At 44.7% G+C, this 13,423-nt stretch overlaps 1 protein-coding gene across 1 annotated transcript in view; it reads left to right on the top strand.

Moving 5' to 3' along the window:
* Nucleotides 1-13,423, top strand: part of nrxn3a (neurexin 3a) — a gene marked incomplete at both ends in the record, with an annotated part of 301,509 nt that overhangs the window by 133,871 nt on the left and 154,215 nt on the right. Inside the window, 3 exon segments of the mRNA XM_080750273.1 lie at nt 5,731-6,024; nt 7,417-7,564; nt 8,256-8,639. Coding sequence (XP_080606399.1) covers nt 5,731-6,024; nt 7,417-7,564; nt 8,256-8,639 — 826 coding nt within the window.

The following is a 13,423-nucleotide window of genomic DNA, read 5'->3' on the forward strand; positions in this document are numbered from 1 at the left end:
TTATCTTTTTTTTTCTTTTTACTTTACTAGGGTGCTTTTTATACCTTTATAAATAATTACAAATTAATGTTAACATTAGTTTTTAGTTATGCCGACTAGGTTTAGATCTATAATTAATAACATACATTGAATTGAATATAACAATTGCAGATTGCCAAGCTGAGTTTGTAGATCTGATATGTTTGAAACATTTGACATAACAGTATACTGGATATTTGTTAGATTTTGGTTGCATTTTGATAGAATACAGTCAACTATAGTGTTGTTAAATGTTTGTGCATACCTGTGTGTGTGCGTGTGTGTGTGTGTGTGTGTGTGTGTGTGTGTGTGTGTGTGTGTGTGTGTGTGTGTGTGTGTGTGTGTGTGTGTGTGTGTGTGTGTGTGTGTGTGTGTGTGTGTGTGTGTGCTTGGAGTGGGGGTGGGGTTTACTCTGCCTTGAGTATTAGTGGGGAAACGAGAAAAAATGCCTTCAATTTTCCAGTCCAGCAGATTTCAATTTGCACACACACACACACACACACACACACACACACACACACACACACACACACACACACACGCACACACACACACACACACACACACACACACACACACACCCCCACACTGGGTGTCCTCTCCGTTGTGTTGTGGACATTTAGACGGCGAGGTGGAACAGGATTTGTTGGCTTGGAGTTTATTAATTTGTAATCCATTAAAGACATGGTGATGAGCAGGAGTTTATTCATTTGTAACACATTGAGGAGGAGTTCACCTCAAAATGACTTTTTTTCTATTGATTACTCACGCCATGGAGAGTTCAACAATAATCTTTGTTTTTTGTCGCATTCCCAAGACAAAAAATTGATTATAGTAAATTTCCCCCCCATTCATTCCGATACAATTTATTGCAATTCAAAAAAGAATCTTAGGAATGCGACAAAAAAACAAAGATTATTGTTGAACTCAAGTCTCCATGGCGTGAGTAATCAATAGAAAATGTCAATTTGGGGGTGAACTACTCCTTTAAGGACATAGTGATCGCTCATTATTTTGTGTGAGAAAAGCTAACACTTAATTGACATTGATCACAGTACTGTAGGACAAATCTATGAAGCCAAATATTCAGCATCACTCGGAAGAAACTTAATAAAAAAAGATCCATGCATGGATACTTCAAGTCAGGCTCAAATCTCTCAATGTTCAATGTTTTTCTCCTCAGATCCTGTCCTTAATGCAGAAACCTCGCTGTTGTGCAAACACAACACTACCAGGGCAGGAATTTCAGGACCGTCGTTGCCCCTCAGTTTGGCCTTAATGCCCCTCAAAAACAATGGCATGACCTGAGACTACAGTGGCCTTAATGCCCCTCAAACCAATGGCATGACCTGAGGCCACAGTGGCCTTAATGCCCCTCAAAAACAATGGCATGACCTGAGACTACAGTGGCCTTAATGCCCCTCAAAAACAATGGCATGACCTGAGACTACAGTGGCCTTAATGCCCCTCAAAAACAATGGCATGACCTGAGACTACAGTGGCCTTAATGCCCCTCAAACCAATGGCATGACCTGAGGCCACAGTGGCCTTAATGCCCCTCAAAAACAATGGCATGACCTGAGACTACAGTGGCCTTAATGCCCCTGAAAAACAAATGGTATGACCTGAGGCCACAGTGGCCTTAATGCCCCTCCAAACAATGACATGACCTGAGACCACAGTGGCCTTAATGCCCCTCCAAACATTGACATGACCTGAGACCACAGTGGCCTTAATGCCCCTCAAAAACAATGGCATGACCTGAGACCACAGTGGCCTTAATGCCCCTCAAACCAATGGCATGACCTGAGACCACAGTGGCCTTAATGCCCCTCCAAACAATGACATGACCTGAGGCCACAGTGGCCTTAATGCCCCTCCAAACAATGACATGACCTGAGACCACAGCGGCCTTAATGCCCCAGTTTACTGTAGCACACCAGAGTCCCCATCTTTAAACCAATCCAGTGACTTTGTTTGGTGCAGGGCTGAGCATGGATCAGATTGTAAAGACCATCATTTATCTATTTCACTGCAGATTAGGTTATCATCCCTAACCCTTAAATTCAACACATTCTTTCAATGGACTACAATCTTGATTTATTTGATGTCCTTCCTGCCCTGGCATTTGGCCTTTGTGTCCTCAAAAAATGGACAACACCAAAATCCTAGTGAGTGTCCTTGCCCCTAAAATGACAAAATTCCTAATTTTTTTAACCAAACGCAAAAGACCACTCCACCCATTTGTACCCTTATCTTTCATATAATAGGTCTGTAATGTTTGGTACTGTTTACTGCATAGACCCTTATTGTGAAGGTTGTTACCATGCTACTTCTAGAAGCAGGACACGTTATTCTGACAAGCACCAGACGGATGTCAGTTGATATGTCGTACTGAAGGAGTGACTGTGAAATATACCAGATCCCCCGTGCTAAGCTAAGAACGTCATACTTGTACCTGCGTCCATTATTGCATAGATTGGCTATAAAACATCTGGTCCACCACAACACGGTCCTCACTAATGCATACAAGATAGCATAATGACCGTCTACTCGGTGTAGCGCAGCAAAATGAAAGAAAGTCTTGTCCTCCTAAAAATAACTGTGGGGGAGTGTCCTATGACACTGTGGGGGAGTGTCCTATGACACTGTGGGGGAGTGTCCTATGAAAGGCACTCAATGAATGCTTCCAGCCACTAGATGGCAGTGTGTACAGCATAGAGACACCGAGTCTCGTGAGACTGATGATGTCACTAGAACTCACCAAAGCGTACTTTTTGGTTCCATATTTGGGTTGAAACTTTAACCACTTCTAAGATATGATGCTACTGACATCATAGTAGTGATGTCATATAGATGACTGACTAAATAGACTGGCCCCAATATAAGCAGTAGAGCACGCAAAATATCACTCTTCCTTTTTACGGAGGCGGGCAGCAAAGTCATTATTAAAAGAGTTTTGGTTTATTGTTTGCATTGTCAAATGTTGACCTGTACAGTGAATCTCCGAGTAGGCCCATCTAATGGCCCTTCTCATGTTGCTATAGCAGTGGAACACAAAGTGTACTCCTTTGGAGGTTACTTTATGGAAGGTGGGAAACTTCTAGAAGATCAGCTCATTGTGTACGTCTTCAACACTGTGTCTCTGAGATGGATGAAGTTGCCTCCAGTGACGACTACAGGAGGAGAACTTCCCCCTGAGGTTCCCTGCATGCGCAGGAACCACACTGGTGTTCTGAGTGGAGATGTTGTTTCCATCTGGGGTGGAAGAGGTATGGATGAAGAGCTTTGCAACAACATTCTTTATGCATTTGATGTCGACGCCCACAGATGGCTCAATGCTGAGGTTTCTGGGAGCGTTCCAGAGGGGAGGGGCTTCCACTCAGCCTGTGCCTTGGGGAAGGTCATGTATGTCTATGGAGGATGGACCCAGACTGGATACACTCATGGCATCTACAAGCTGGACACCAGGACAATGGTCTGGTCTTTAGTTAACACCAGAGGCCTTCTGCCTGCTGTTTCAGCAGGTCACTCTGCCACCCTCATCGGGACAAAGATGTTTGTATTTGGGGGAGCAGGGGACCAGCACATCTACAACAACATCAGAGTGTTTGACACGGAGACCAACTGCTGGCTCAGCACTCCTTCTGCACAGCTTCTTCCAGAAAAACGATTGTGTCATTATCAGCCTTTGCCTAATGGAGAGCTGTTCATATGTGGTGGTACTACCTGGAATGAGAATGCCGTTCGGATCATACATGATGTGTGTAAACTCAGTCCAGAGACCTTCTCCTGGAAGGAGGTCAAGCTCAAGGTGAAGGACTCATTTTGGAGGACAAAGGGCTGCTGTTGCATTGTGGGAGATCGGGTCATCATCTTCGGAGGATATGAAGGAGACGACACATTCAAAGATGTCCTGTACGTCTTAGACTTCCATCCTAGTCTTAAGACGTTATGTAAGCTAGCAGTTATTCAGCACGGTCTGGAGCAGTCAGAACTTCCACAGGACATCAGGTGGGAAGTGGCTGCAGTCAGAACTTCCACAGGACATCAGGTGGGAAGTGGCTGCAGTCAGAACTTCCACAGGACATCAGGTGGGAAGTGGCTGCCATGACCGACCATGAAGTAAGGCTGGGAACTGGCAGCCAAATGGAGGATGGGAGGAGAGATATTCTTTTCATTTTCCAGAACTTGGGAGAAGAAACCTATAAAGCATGGGTTCTCAACAGATCAGAGGCAGTTAGGGGTTCAGAGTCTTGTTCAAGGACTCTTTGACACTAACTCTGGGGGAGCCTCTATAAACTGGGGATTGTGAGGCACAGAATTCCTTTTCAGTTCAAGGAAGTGCAATTTGGAACTATCACTGACATAAGAGTGTTCATCCTTCTCTTCTTTTAAGGTGTGTGTGTGTGTGTGTGTGTGTGTGTGTGTGTGTGTGTGTGTGTGTGTGTGTGTGTGTGTGTGTGTGTGTGTGTGTGTGTGTGTGTGTGTGTGTGTGTGTGTGTGTGTGTGCGCGCGCGCGAGTGCATGCATGTGTGTGTGTATGGGCGTCTCACTCCCTGTTTGTGAATAGAAATAATTACACGCATGCACAGTGCTAAAGCATTTATTGTGCGTGCGTGCGTGCGTGCGTGCGTGCCTGCGTGCCTGCGCGTGTGCGCCTCCATTAGCATGGCTATCAGGCGGACCAGAGCAGCATGCATGTCATCTGGCTGAGAGTCAATTACCTTCAGCCTCACACAGCTATTGTCCTGGTGTGTGTGTGTGTGTGTGTGTGTGTGTGTGTGTGTGTGTGTCATGGCAGCCTCTACTAGCAGTGTATCAATGCTGCATATGATTCTACAGAAGAACATTAATACAGGTTATACGCACGCACGCACGCACGCACGCACGCACGCACGCACACGCGTGTAACGGAGGTGATCCAAGCCTCCCCACCCGGCTTCGTACCCGGGTCTCCCACGCGAAAGTCCAATATCTTAACCACTAGACCAAAGAGACATCTGTTTGTTCGGGGGAAGATACTAGACTCTTGAGGCTTCAAGGCGTCATTTGACTCGTATTTCAGGAACAAGTTGTGACGTAGGCGTCGTCGTTGCTGATTGGATGTTGTTCCAACGAATCAGAGTAGGGTTAGGGTAGCTACGTCATCAGCCAGCCAATACAGACTGGTGTATATTTTGTCCCGCCCCCCACACCACATTGGTCTGTTGTCCAATCAGAGGTCTGGGTTCTTCTTCTGCGTAGCATAATTTGGTCTGTATCGGGAACAGCTGATCTATGTTGTGAAGTTGGTCTGATTGGGGTGGGGGTCCCTGCTTCATCTCTGTCTCAGCTAAGGGGTCCCTGCTTCATCTCTGTGTCAGCAAAGGGGTCCCTGCTTCATCTCTCTCAGCTAAGGGTTGCCTGCTTCATCTCTCTCTCAGCTAAGGGGTCCCTGCTTCATCTCTCTCTCTCAGCTAAGGGGTCCCTGCTTCATCTCTCTCAGCTAAGGGGTCCCTGCTTCATCTCTCTCTCTCAGCTAAGGGGTCCCTGCTTCATCTCTGTCAGCTAAGGGGTCCCTGCTTCATCTCTCTCTCAGCTAAGGGGTCCCTGCTTCATCTCTGTCAGCTAAGGGGTCCCTGCTTCATCTCTCTCAACTTAGGGGTCCTAGACCCCTGCTTTAATCCCTTCCATATTGTCATAAACAGTAATACCACCTCTCTCCTGCAGGTGGTGTACAAGAACAACGACATCCGTCTGGAGCTGTCTCGGCTGGCGCGCATCGTGGACCCCAAGATGAAGATCCAGGGCGAGGTGTCCTATAAGTGTGAGAACGTGGCCACGCTGGACCCCATCTCCTTCGAGACGCCCGAGGCCTTCATCTCCCTGCCCAAGTGGAACACCAAACGAATGGGCTCCATCTCCTTCGACTTCCGCACCACCGAGCCCAACGGCCTCATCCTCTTCACCCACGGGAAACCCCAGGAGCGCAAAGAGACCGCCAGGAGCCAGAAGAACACCAAGGTACCCTAACCCTGAACCTAAACCTGTCCCTGTACCTAACCCTGACCACTAGACCCTGACCCTGTACCCTAACCCTGACTCTGACCCAAACCACAATACCCTAACCCTAACCCCAGGAGCACAAGGAGACGGCCAGGAGCCAGAAGAACACCAAGGTACCCTAACCCCACCACCCTTACCCTGACCACAATACCCTGACCCTAACCCTGACCACAAGACCCTGACCCCACCACCCTGACTCTAACCCTAACCCTTACCCTGACCACAATACCCTGACCCTAACTTTGTTTGTCTTGGTGTTCAGGTCTTTGTTTACAATTTACAATTACAATTTAGGCATTTATCAGACACTCTTAATCCAGAGCCACTCACAATAAGCAAGGTGATACATCAACATCAGTTCATTAAATGCATAGAAATATCAATCTAGAAAAAAAAGAACCTACTTAGACCAAGCAACTAATTAGTGAAAACTTTGTTCACGTTATTCCTGGCCCCGCCACCAGCTTCCTGTTCATATCCTGAAAGAGGCGGAGGCTGAAAAACATAATTTGGTTTCCTGTTGTCCTTGCATTAAAGTGTCAGTAGATGGCGTTCTGGGTTCTGGGCTCTGAATGTACCTGTGTTGCCATGTCTGCTTATAATAAGCAATTATAGTGTATTTAAAAAAAAAAAAAAAATGCTTATTGGGCTTACTTTCTAATATTTTTCTTAAACCATTGGTTCCCAAATCTTTTCAAGGACCCCAGATTAACATATTTGTTCACAGTCGCAGACCCCCATCTGAAAATATGTGGTGCCAGGGACCGCCACACAGATTTATGTTGTTAAAATGTTTCAAAAATATTCAAAATATTTTGTTTCCCTCAACAGTTTTAAATAGCAAATATACAAGCTCACAATATGCCGCAATGTGACACATTGTGAACTTGCTGATCTGCTATTTTCAAATGTAAATATAAAGTAGTATAGCCTAGTTGCTTCTGTTGGGCTTATTTCTTTGGCAAAATCTGGCAACAGTCAATTCCCTGTCACTTCCTTACTTGGGAGGAAGTGAAAAGATGTTTTGCCCTCTGTAAAAGAAAATGGCAGCCTCCATAGAGAGGACCAGGAATAACGTGAATATAAAACCTAAGAATGCCATCTAGCTTCATGTATGGTCATTGAGGGAAGGCGAGTGCTACAGTAAGTGCTATGGGCTCAGCTGGAGTCTGAAGAGGTGGGTCTGTTGTTCTTAGTGTGACAGAGAGTTTATTCCACAGTTGGTCTCAGAGGTGTGTATCTCTTGGTGTTTTAGGTGGACTTCTTTGTCTCAGAATCTCAGATCTTTGTCTCTGTGTCTTCAGGTGTTTGTTCCTCTAGATGTTTAAATCTTTATCTCTGTGTCTTCAGGTGGACTTCTTTGCGGTGGAGCTCCTGGACGGCAGTCTGTACCTGCTGCTGGACATGGGCTCTGGGACCATCAAGGTCAAAGCCACACTGACCAAGGTCAACGACGGGGCCTGGTACCATGTGGACATCCAGAGAGACGGTCGCTCAGGTTAGTACCTACCTACCTACTGTACCTACCTACCTACCTACCTACCTACTGTACCTACCTATACCACTACCACCACCACTCTATGTACCTACCTACCATAACCCTACCTACCTACTGTACCTATACCACTACCACCACCACTTTATCTATCTACCTAACTGTACCTACCTATACCACCACTCTAACCTCTATCTGGTACCATGTGGACATCCAGAGAGACGGCCGCTCAGGTCAGTACCTACCTACCTACTGTACCTACTGTACCTACTGTACCTACTGTACCCACCTACCTACTGTACCTACTGTACCTACCTACCCACCTACCTACCTACCTACCTACCTACCTACCTATACCACCACTCTAACCTCTATCTGGTACCATGTGGACATCCAGAGAGACGGCCGCTCAGGTCAGTACCTAAATACCATAACCCTATCCTACCTACCATAACCCTACCATAACCCTACCTATCATAACCCTACCTACCTACCTATACCACTACCACCACCACTCAGGTATGTACCTACCTACTGTACCTATCTATACCACCACTCTAAGCTATATCTGGTACCATGTGGTCATCCAGAGAGATGGCCACTCAGGTCAGTGTCTGTCTGTCTGTCTGTCTATCTATCTATCCATCCATCCATCTATCCCGCCACTCTAACCTCTCTCTGGCGCCCCCTCCAGGCACCATCTCGGTGAACAGCCGGCGCACGCCGTTCACGGCCAGCGGTGAGAGTGAGATATTGGACCTGGAGGGCGACATGTACCTGGGCGGGCTGCCATCGGACCGCTCTGGGCTCATCCTGCCCACGGAGCTGTGGACCGCCATGCTGGGCTATGGCTACGTGGGCTGCGTGCGCGACCTCTTCATCGACGGACGCAGCAAGGACATCCGGCAGATCGCCGAGGCGCAGAACGGCGCCGGCATCAAGCCGTCCTGCAACCGGCAGCAGGGGAAGCAGTGCGAGAGCGCCCCCTGCAGGAACCGCGGCGTCTGCAAGGAGGGCTGGAACCGCTTCATCTGCGACTGCACCGGGACGGGGTTCTGGTCGCGCACCTGCGAGAGAGGTAGGAGACGTTATACTACCTTAGACCTTACTACCTGCGAGAGAGGTAGGAGACCCTAACCCTAACCCTAACCCTTAGACGATACTAAAACCATAAGAGAGGTAGGAGACGTTATACTACCTTAGACCTTACTACCTGCGAGAGAGGTAGGAGACCCTAACCCTAACCCTTAGACGATACTAAAACCATAAGAGAGGTAGGAGACGTTATACTACCTTAGACCTTACTACCTTAGACCTTAACACCTGCGAGAGAGGTAGGAGACCTTAACCCTAACCCTAACCCTAACCCTTAGACGATACTAAAACCATAAGAGAGGTAGGAGACCTTAGACGTTACTACTGAAAACCATGACGCCTGTTCTAATGGTCAACACTGTCTCACTCCCCAGCAGGCATAGTGTGACTTCTTGACCAAATGTGACCGATGCTGGAGAAAAGGTCCAAATGTAGGCATTGGTCTTTTTTCAGCTTTTTGCAGATCATGAAAGTACAGAATATAAGCTTTCAAATGACGTGTCAATCATTGCAATCGGAATATATTTGAAGAAGATATGCTTATTTGAATGCAGTTAAACCTCGAACCAAGAATCTGAGTAAAGGGCTCTCAAAGTTTGTCACACTACTGGCAGTCAGGTAAGGGGTGTGAACAATGGATTGTTAACTCCACCCCTCACCCACCCTAACCTATTGGTGGTGAACAACAACCACACATTAGCCAACAGAAACTGCAGATGTAAATGTTGGCTTTGCTGAGGTGTGTCTTCAGTGTTGACGGACATCAAACAGTTTTCTGTATGAATCGCTGAGCGCTCTCTGGGCAGAGGTGAAAGGTCACAGCTCTAGAGACGTTGTGGTAAACGTTGAATTGTTGACTCCACTCACAGACTGTGTGTGTGCGTGCGTGTGTGTGGACTTTGGGGAACAAAGCTTTTATTTTATTTCCCCTTTCCTCCTGACCTCCTGACCTCTGCAGAGCATTGCTGCCAGGCTGGTTTAAACTTTAATAAGAGTTAAAGTGTTGTGTCGACGTTGCAGTGCAGCCTGCTGCAACCTGCTGCCTGCTGCCGCAGGAAAACCTAAAATAATAATAATATGGATGTTGTCGGGTGGAAACCTCGTATCTCCAAGTTTCAAAAGTGTACGTTCTTTCGCAAAGCAAAGCCCTGCTTCATCATGCAAGGCCGTCGCACAAAAGTAGTGAAAACAGCAGATCTACAAGCATACAACGCCTCGCGGTGCGAGCCGTTGTGTGCTTGTAGATCGGCTGTTTTCACTAGTTTAGTTCATTTTTAAAATGATAAATACAAAAGAAACGGTTTTGGACATACAAGATTTCCACCCAACAACGACGATATGGTTGTTGTCACGCAGAAACCTCTTAGCTCCATGTTTTAGCAGCTTTCTTTTATATTAGTAAATGAATGTCCTCACTTCATATCATAATACAGTGTAATACAGCATCCACTAGTCCACTTATAGATCTGATATTTATTACATCCACTAGTCCACTTATAGATCTGATATTTATTACATCCACTAGTCCACTTATAGATCTGATATTTATTACATCCACTAGTCCACTTATAGATCTGATATTTATTACATCCACTAGTCCACTTATAGATCTGATATTTATTACATCCACTAGTCCACTTATAGATCTGCTATTTATTACATCCACTAGTCCACTTATAGATCTGATATTTATTACATCCACTAGTCCACTTATAGATCTGATATTTATTACATCCACTAGTCCACTTATAGATCTGATATTTATTACATCCACTAGTCCCCTTATAGATCTGATATTTATTACATCCACTAGTCCACTTATAGATCTGATATTTATTACATCCACTAGTCCACTTATAGATCTGCTATTTATTACATCCACTAGTCCACTTATAGATCTGATATTTATTACATCCACTAGTCCACTTATAGATCTGATATTTATTACATCCACTAGTCCACTTATAGATCTGATATTTATTACATCCACTAGTCCACTTATAGATCTGATATTTATTACATCCACTAGTCCACTTATAGATCTGATATTTATTACATCCACTAGTCCACTTATAGATCTGATATTTATTACATCCACTAGTCCACTTATAGATCTGCTATTTATTGCATCCACTAGTCCACTTATAGATCTGCTATTTATTACATCCACTAGTCCACTTATAGATCTGCTATTTATTACATCCAGTCTAGTCCACTTATAGATCTGATATTTATTTGCTATTTCTGAATTTGTATCCTGAAACAGTAACAGTTTGGTAACATGGATAATAAATAAAATGTAGATATTATTTGGTCAACAAGCTCTTGTTAATGACTTTGAATTTGTTCAATATTTATAAATCTATAACAGGCAGATTGAACCACTTTGACTTTCACTGTGCAAAAAGACATTGTGAAATCTATCTAAGTTGTGGTAGTTGTAAGGTGGTAGTTGTGAAGGAGTTTGACTGCTTGCAGATGGGAGGTGGTGGGGTGGGGTGGGGTGGGGGGGGGGTCAAGGTCATCTTTGATTGCTTACAGTAATTCATGTGTAACTGATTAATCTGTGGTTCCATCAGTGCTTTGATCTTCAGCCTACATCGTACCATTAGTCATTGTCCTTGATGTTCTTTCATCTGAACACTGATGTTTTCACTGCAGTGCATAGAGTTAACCTTTTTACACCTCAGGCCCATTCTACTATAATGGCCGGGTTTCCCAAAGCGATTTTAGCCCATCGTAGCTCACGCATGGTCGTAGAGACCAAGCCCTGATCGTCATGTCCCTGTGTTTACATGGGTTTGGGCAGAGCGACTTATTTATCCTCTACAACTACACCATCATTCAGATTTCACGAAGTGCTTAATAAAGTCCAAATAAAGTCTAAATACGGTACGGCTTCCTATAATTACCCGTATCCTCCGTGTTCTTTAATAAGAAGCCTTTTTATCCGATCACTGTCTGTTTATCTCAATGGGGTTGGTGCGCATGGGGAACGCCAGGAAATACATGGGAAAACAGAACGCTAGAAAGGTGGTTTCAGGAAATCCTTGGTTTTAGGGCTCGAGGAATGCGACTGAATCAGTGACATTAATATCAGTTAATTATTTATTGACAAATCCAAGGTTGCGTCTGATCAAATTACATGTGTTTAGTGGAGAATAAAGAATAAAGAAATGACATACTCTGGTAAAGTAAAAAATAAAACCTTCTCAAATAAAATAAAAATAATAACTAACGCTGACCGCGTATCTTTGCGCTGAGCGAAAGACGTGATCAAGCGTGTTATTATTTCACAACGGTGCATCTATCTTCATGCGTCTTTGACTCGCTGAAATGGAATGATTTTTATCGTCTGAGGACGAAGCAAGAGCGTTATTTTAGCGCTGGCTCAGGCGTGCTTTCAATCGCCTCAAACCTTAGATAAGGTCAAGCTATGCGTGAAAACTTTGACGCCGTTCAGTGAGGCACGAATTAACCTCGTCCTGACACGACCACATTTTTCCCGGTGAACCTGAGCGCAACGGTGGGGGCCGATGGGCAAGGAGGGTCGCAAGCTTATGAGAAACAACTAAAATAAGACCTTAAAACCTGGCGAAAACAGTTGCATGCATTAGCACAAGATTAGATGATGATGAAGGAAATCATTAAATGGAAAACATTAAATTAACTTCTGAAAAGGCTTCTTAGCCTACACTAGCCTACTAGTAAAACTAGTGGAACCGCGATCTTGCCACACGTGAATAATTGTGGTAAACAATAACACAGACAATATAAATCCTTAGTAGTGGGAAAAAGGTTATCATCATGGCCCCAAATAACTTTTATATCTTGCAATTGGCGACAAGTCTCTTACAAAATCAGCAAGAGTGCCTCTCATTTCATAAAGCTATAGCCTATAACCTCATATCATCTGCAATAGTCAGTGGTGTGTGTTCCCCACACTCCCGCGCCCCCACCGTTGCGCTCAGGTTCACCGGGAAAACTGCGGTCGCCGTCCTGACCTCCAGACTGAATTACTAAACCCTGTTTCATACTTTGTCTGTTCGAAAATACAAGCTTGAAGCTGGCATTGTAAGCTTGTAGAATGAATGACTGTTTTATTGAGGATTTAGACAAAATGTGAAAGCTTAAAACAAACAGACAAACAAAAATATACCTTGTGTAATGGGATATTCTGCGTAATGAATACCATAAGTATCCTCTGATTTAAAATAGTGCATTTTGACTACAGGCCTTTTACTTGTAACAGAGTAGGTATTTCTATATTGTGGTATTAATATTTTTACTTCTAGTAAAAAAGTAAAACAATATTTGTGTTCCTGAATGCGAGCAGCCTCATCCAGGGGTGTCACTCCAAATCCTGGGCCCCATGAATGTTCTTCATAGGGGGAGGGGGTTTAACCCTGGGTACGAGGATTCACTGCGGGCCCCCCATGAATGTTCTTCATAGGGGGAGGGGGTTTAACCCATTTAGACTGGGAACGCATTATTACGCCTTATTTTGTGCTTTAACTATTGAAACATAGCAGATATGCAAGCTCACCTAGTGCCGTGCTGCGAGCATGTAGATCTGCTATTTTTGAAAAACCTTGAAGGTCTTTGAATATTTCAAATCCTTCTAAGGTTTTTTGAAAAACCTAATGTTTCTATGTCAGTGGTGCTCAAACTTTTTCATGTGAAGGACCCCCAAAATGATATGTATTTGGCCACGGACCCCCATCTCAAAATATTTAGTTCCAGGAGTAACGGAGGTGAATCGGACCT

This window comes from Nannobrachium achirus (assembly GCF_963921795.1).
Source record: "Nannobrachium achirus genome assembly, chromosome: 20".
Taxonomy (NCBI): domain Eukaryota; kingdom Metazoa; phylum Chordata; class Actinopteri; order Myctophiformes; family Myctophidae; genus Nannobrachium; species Nannobrachium achirus.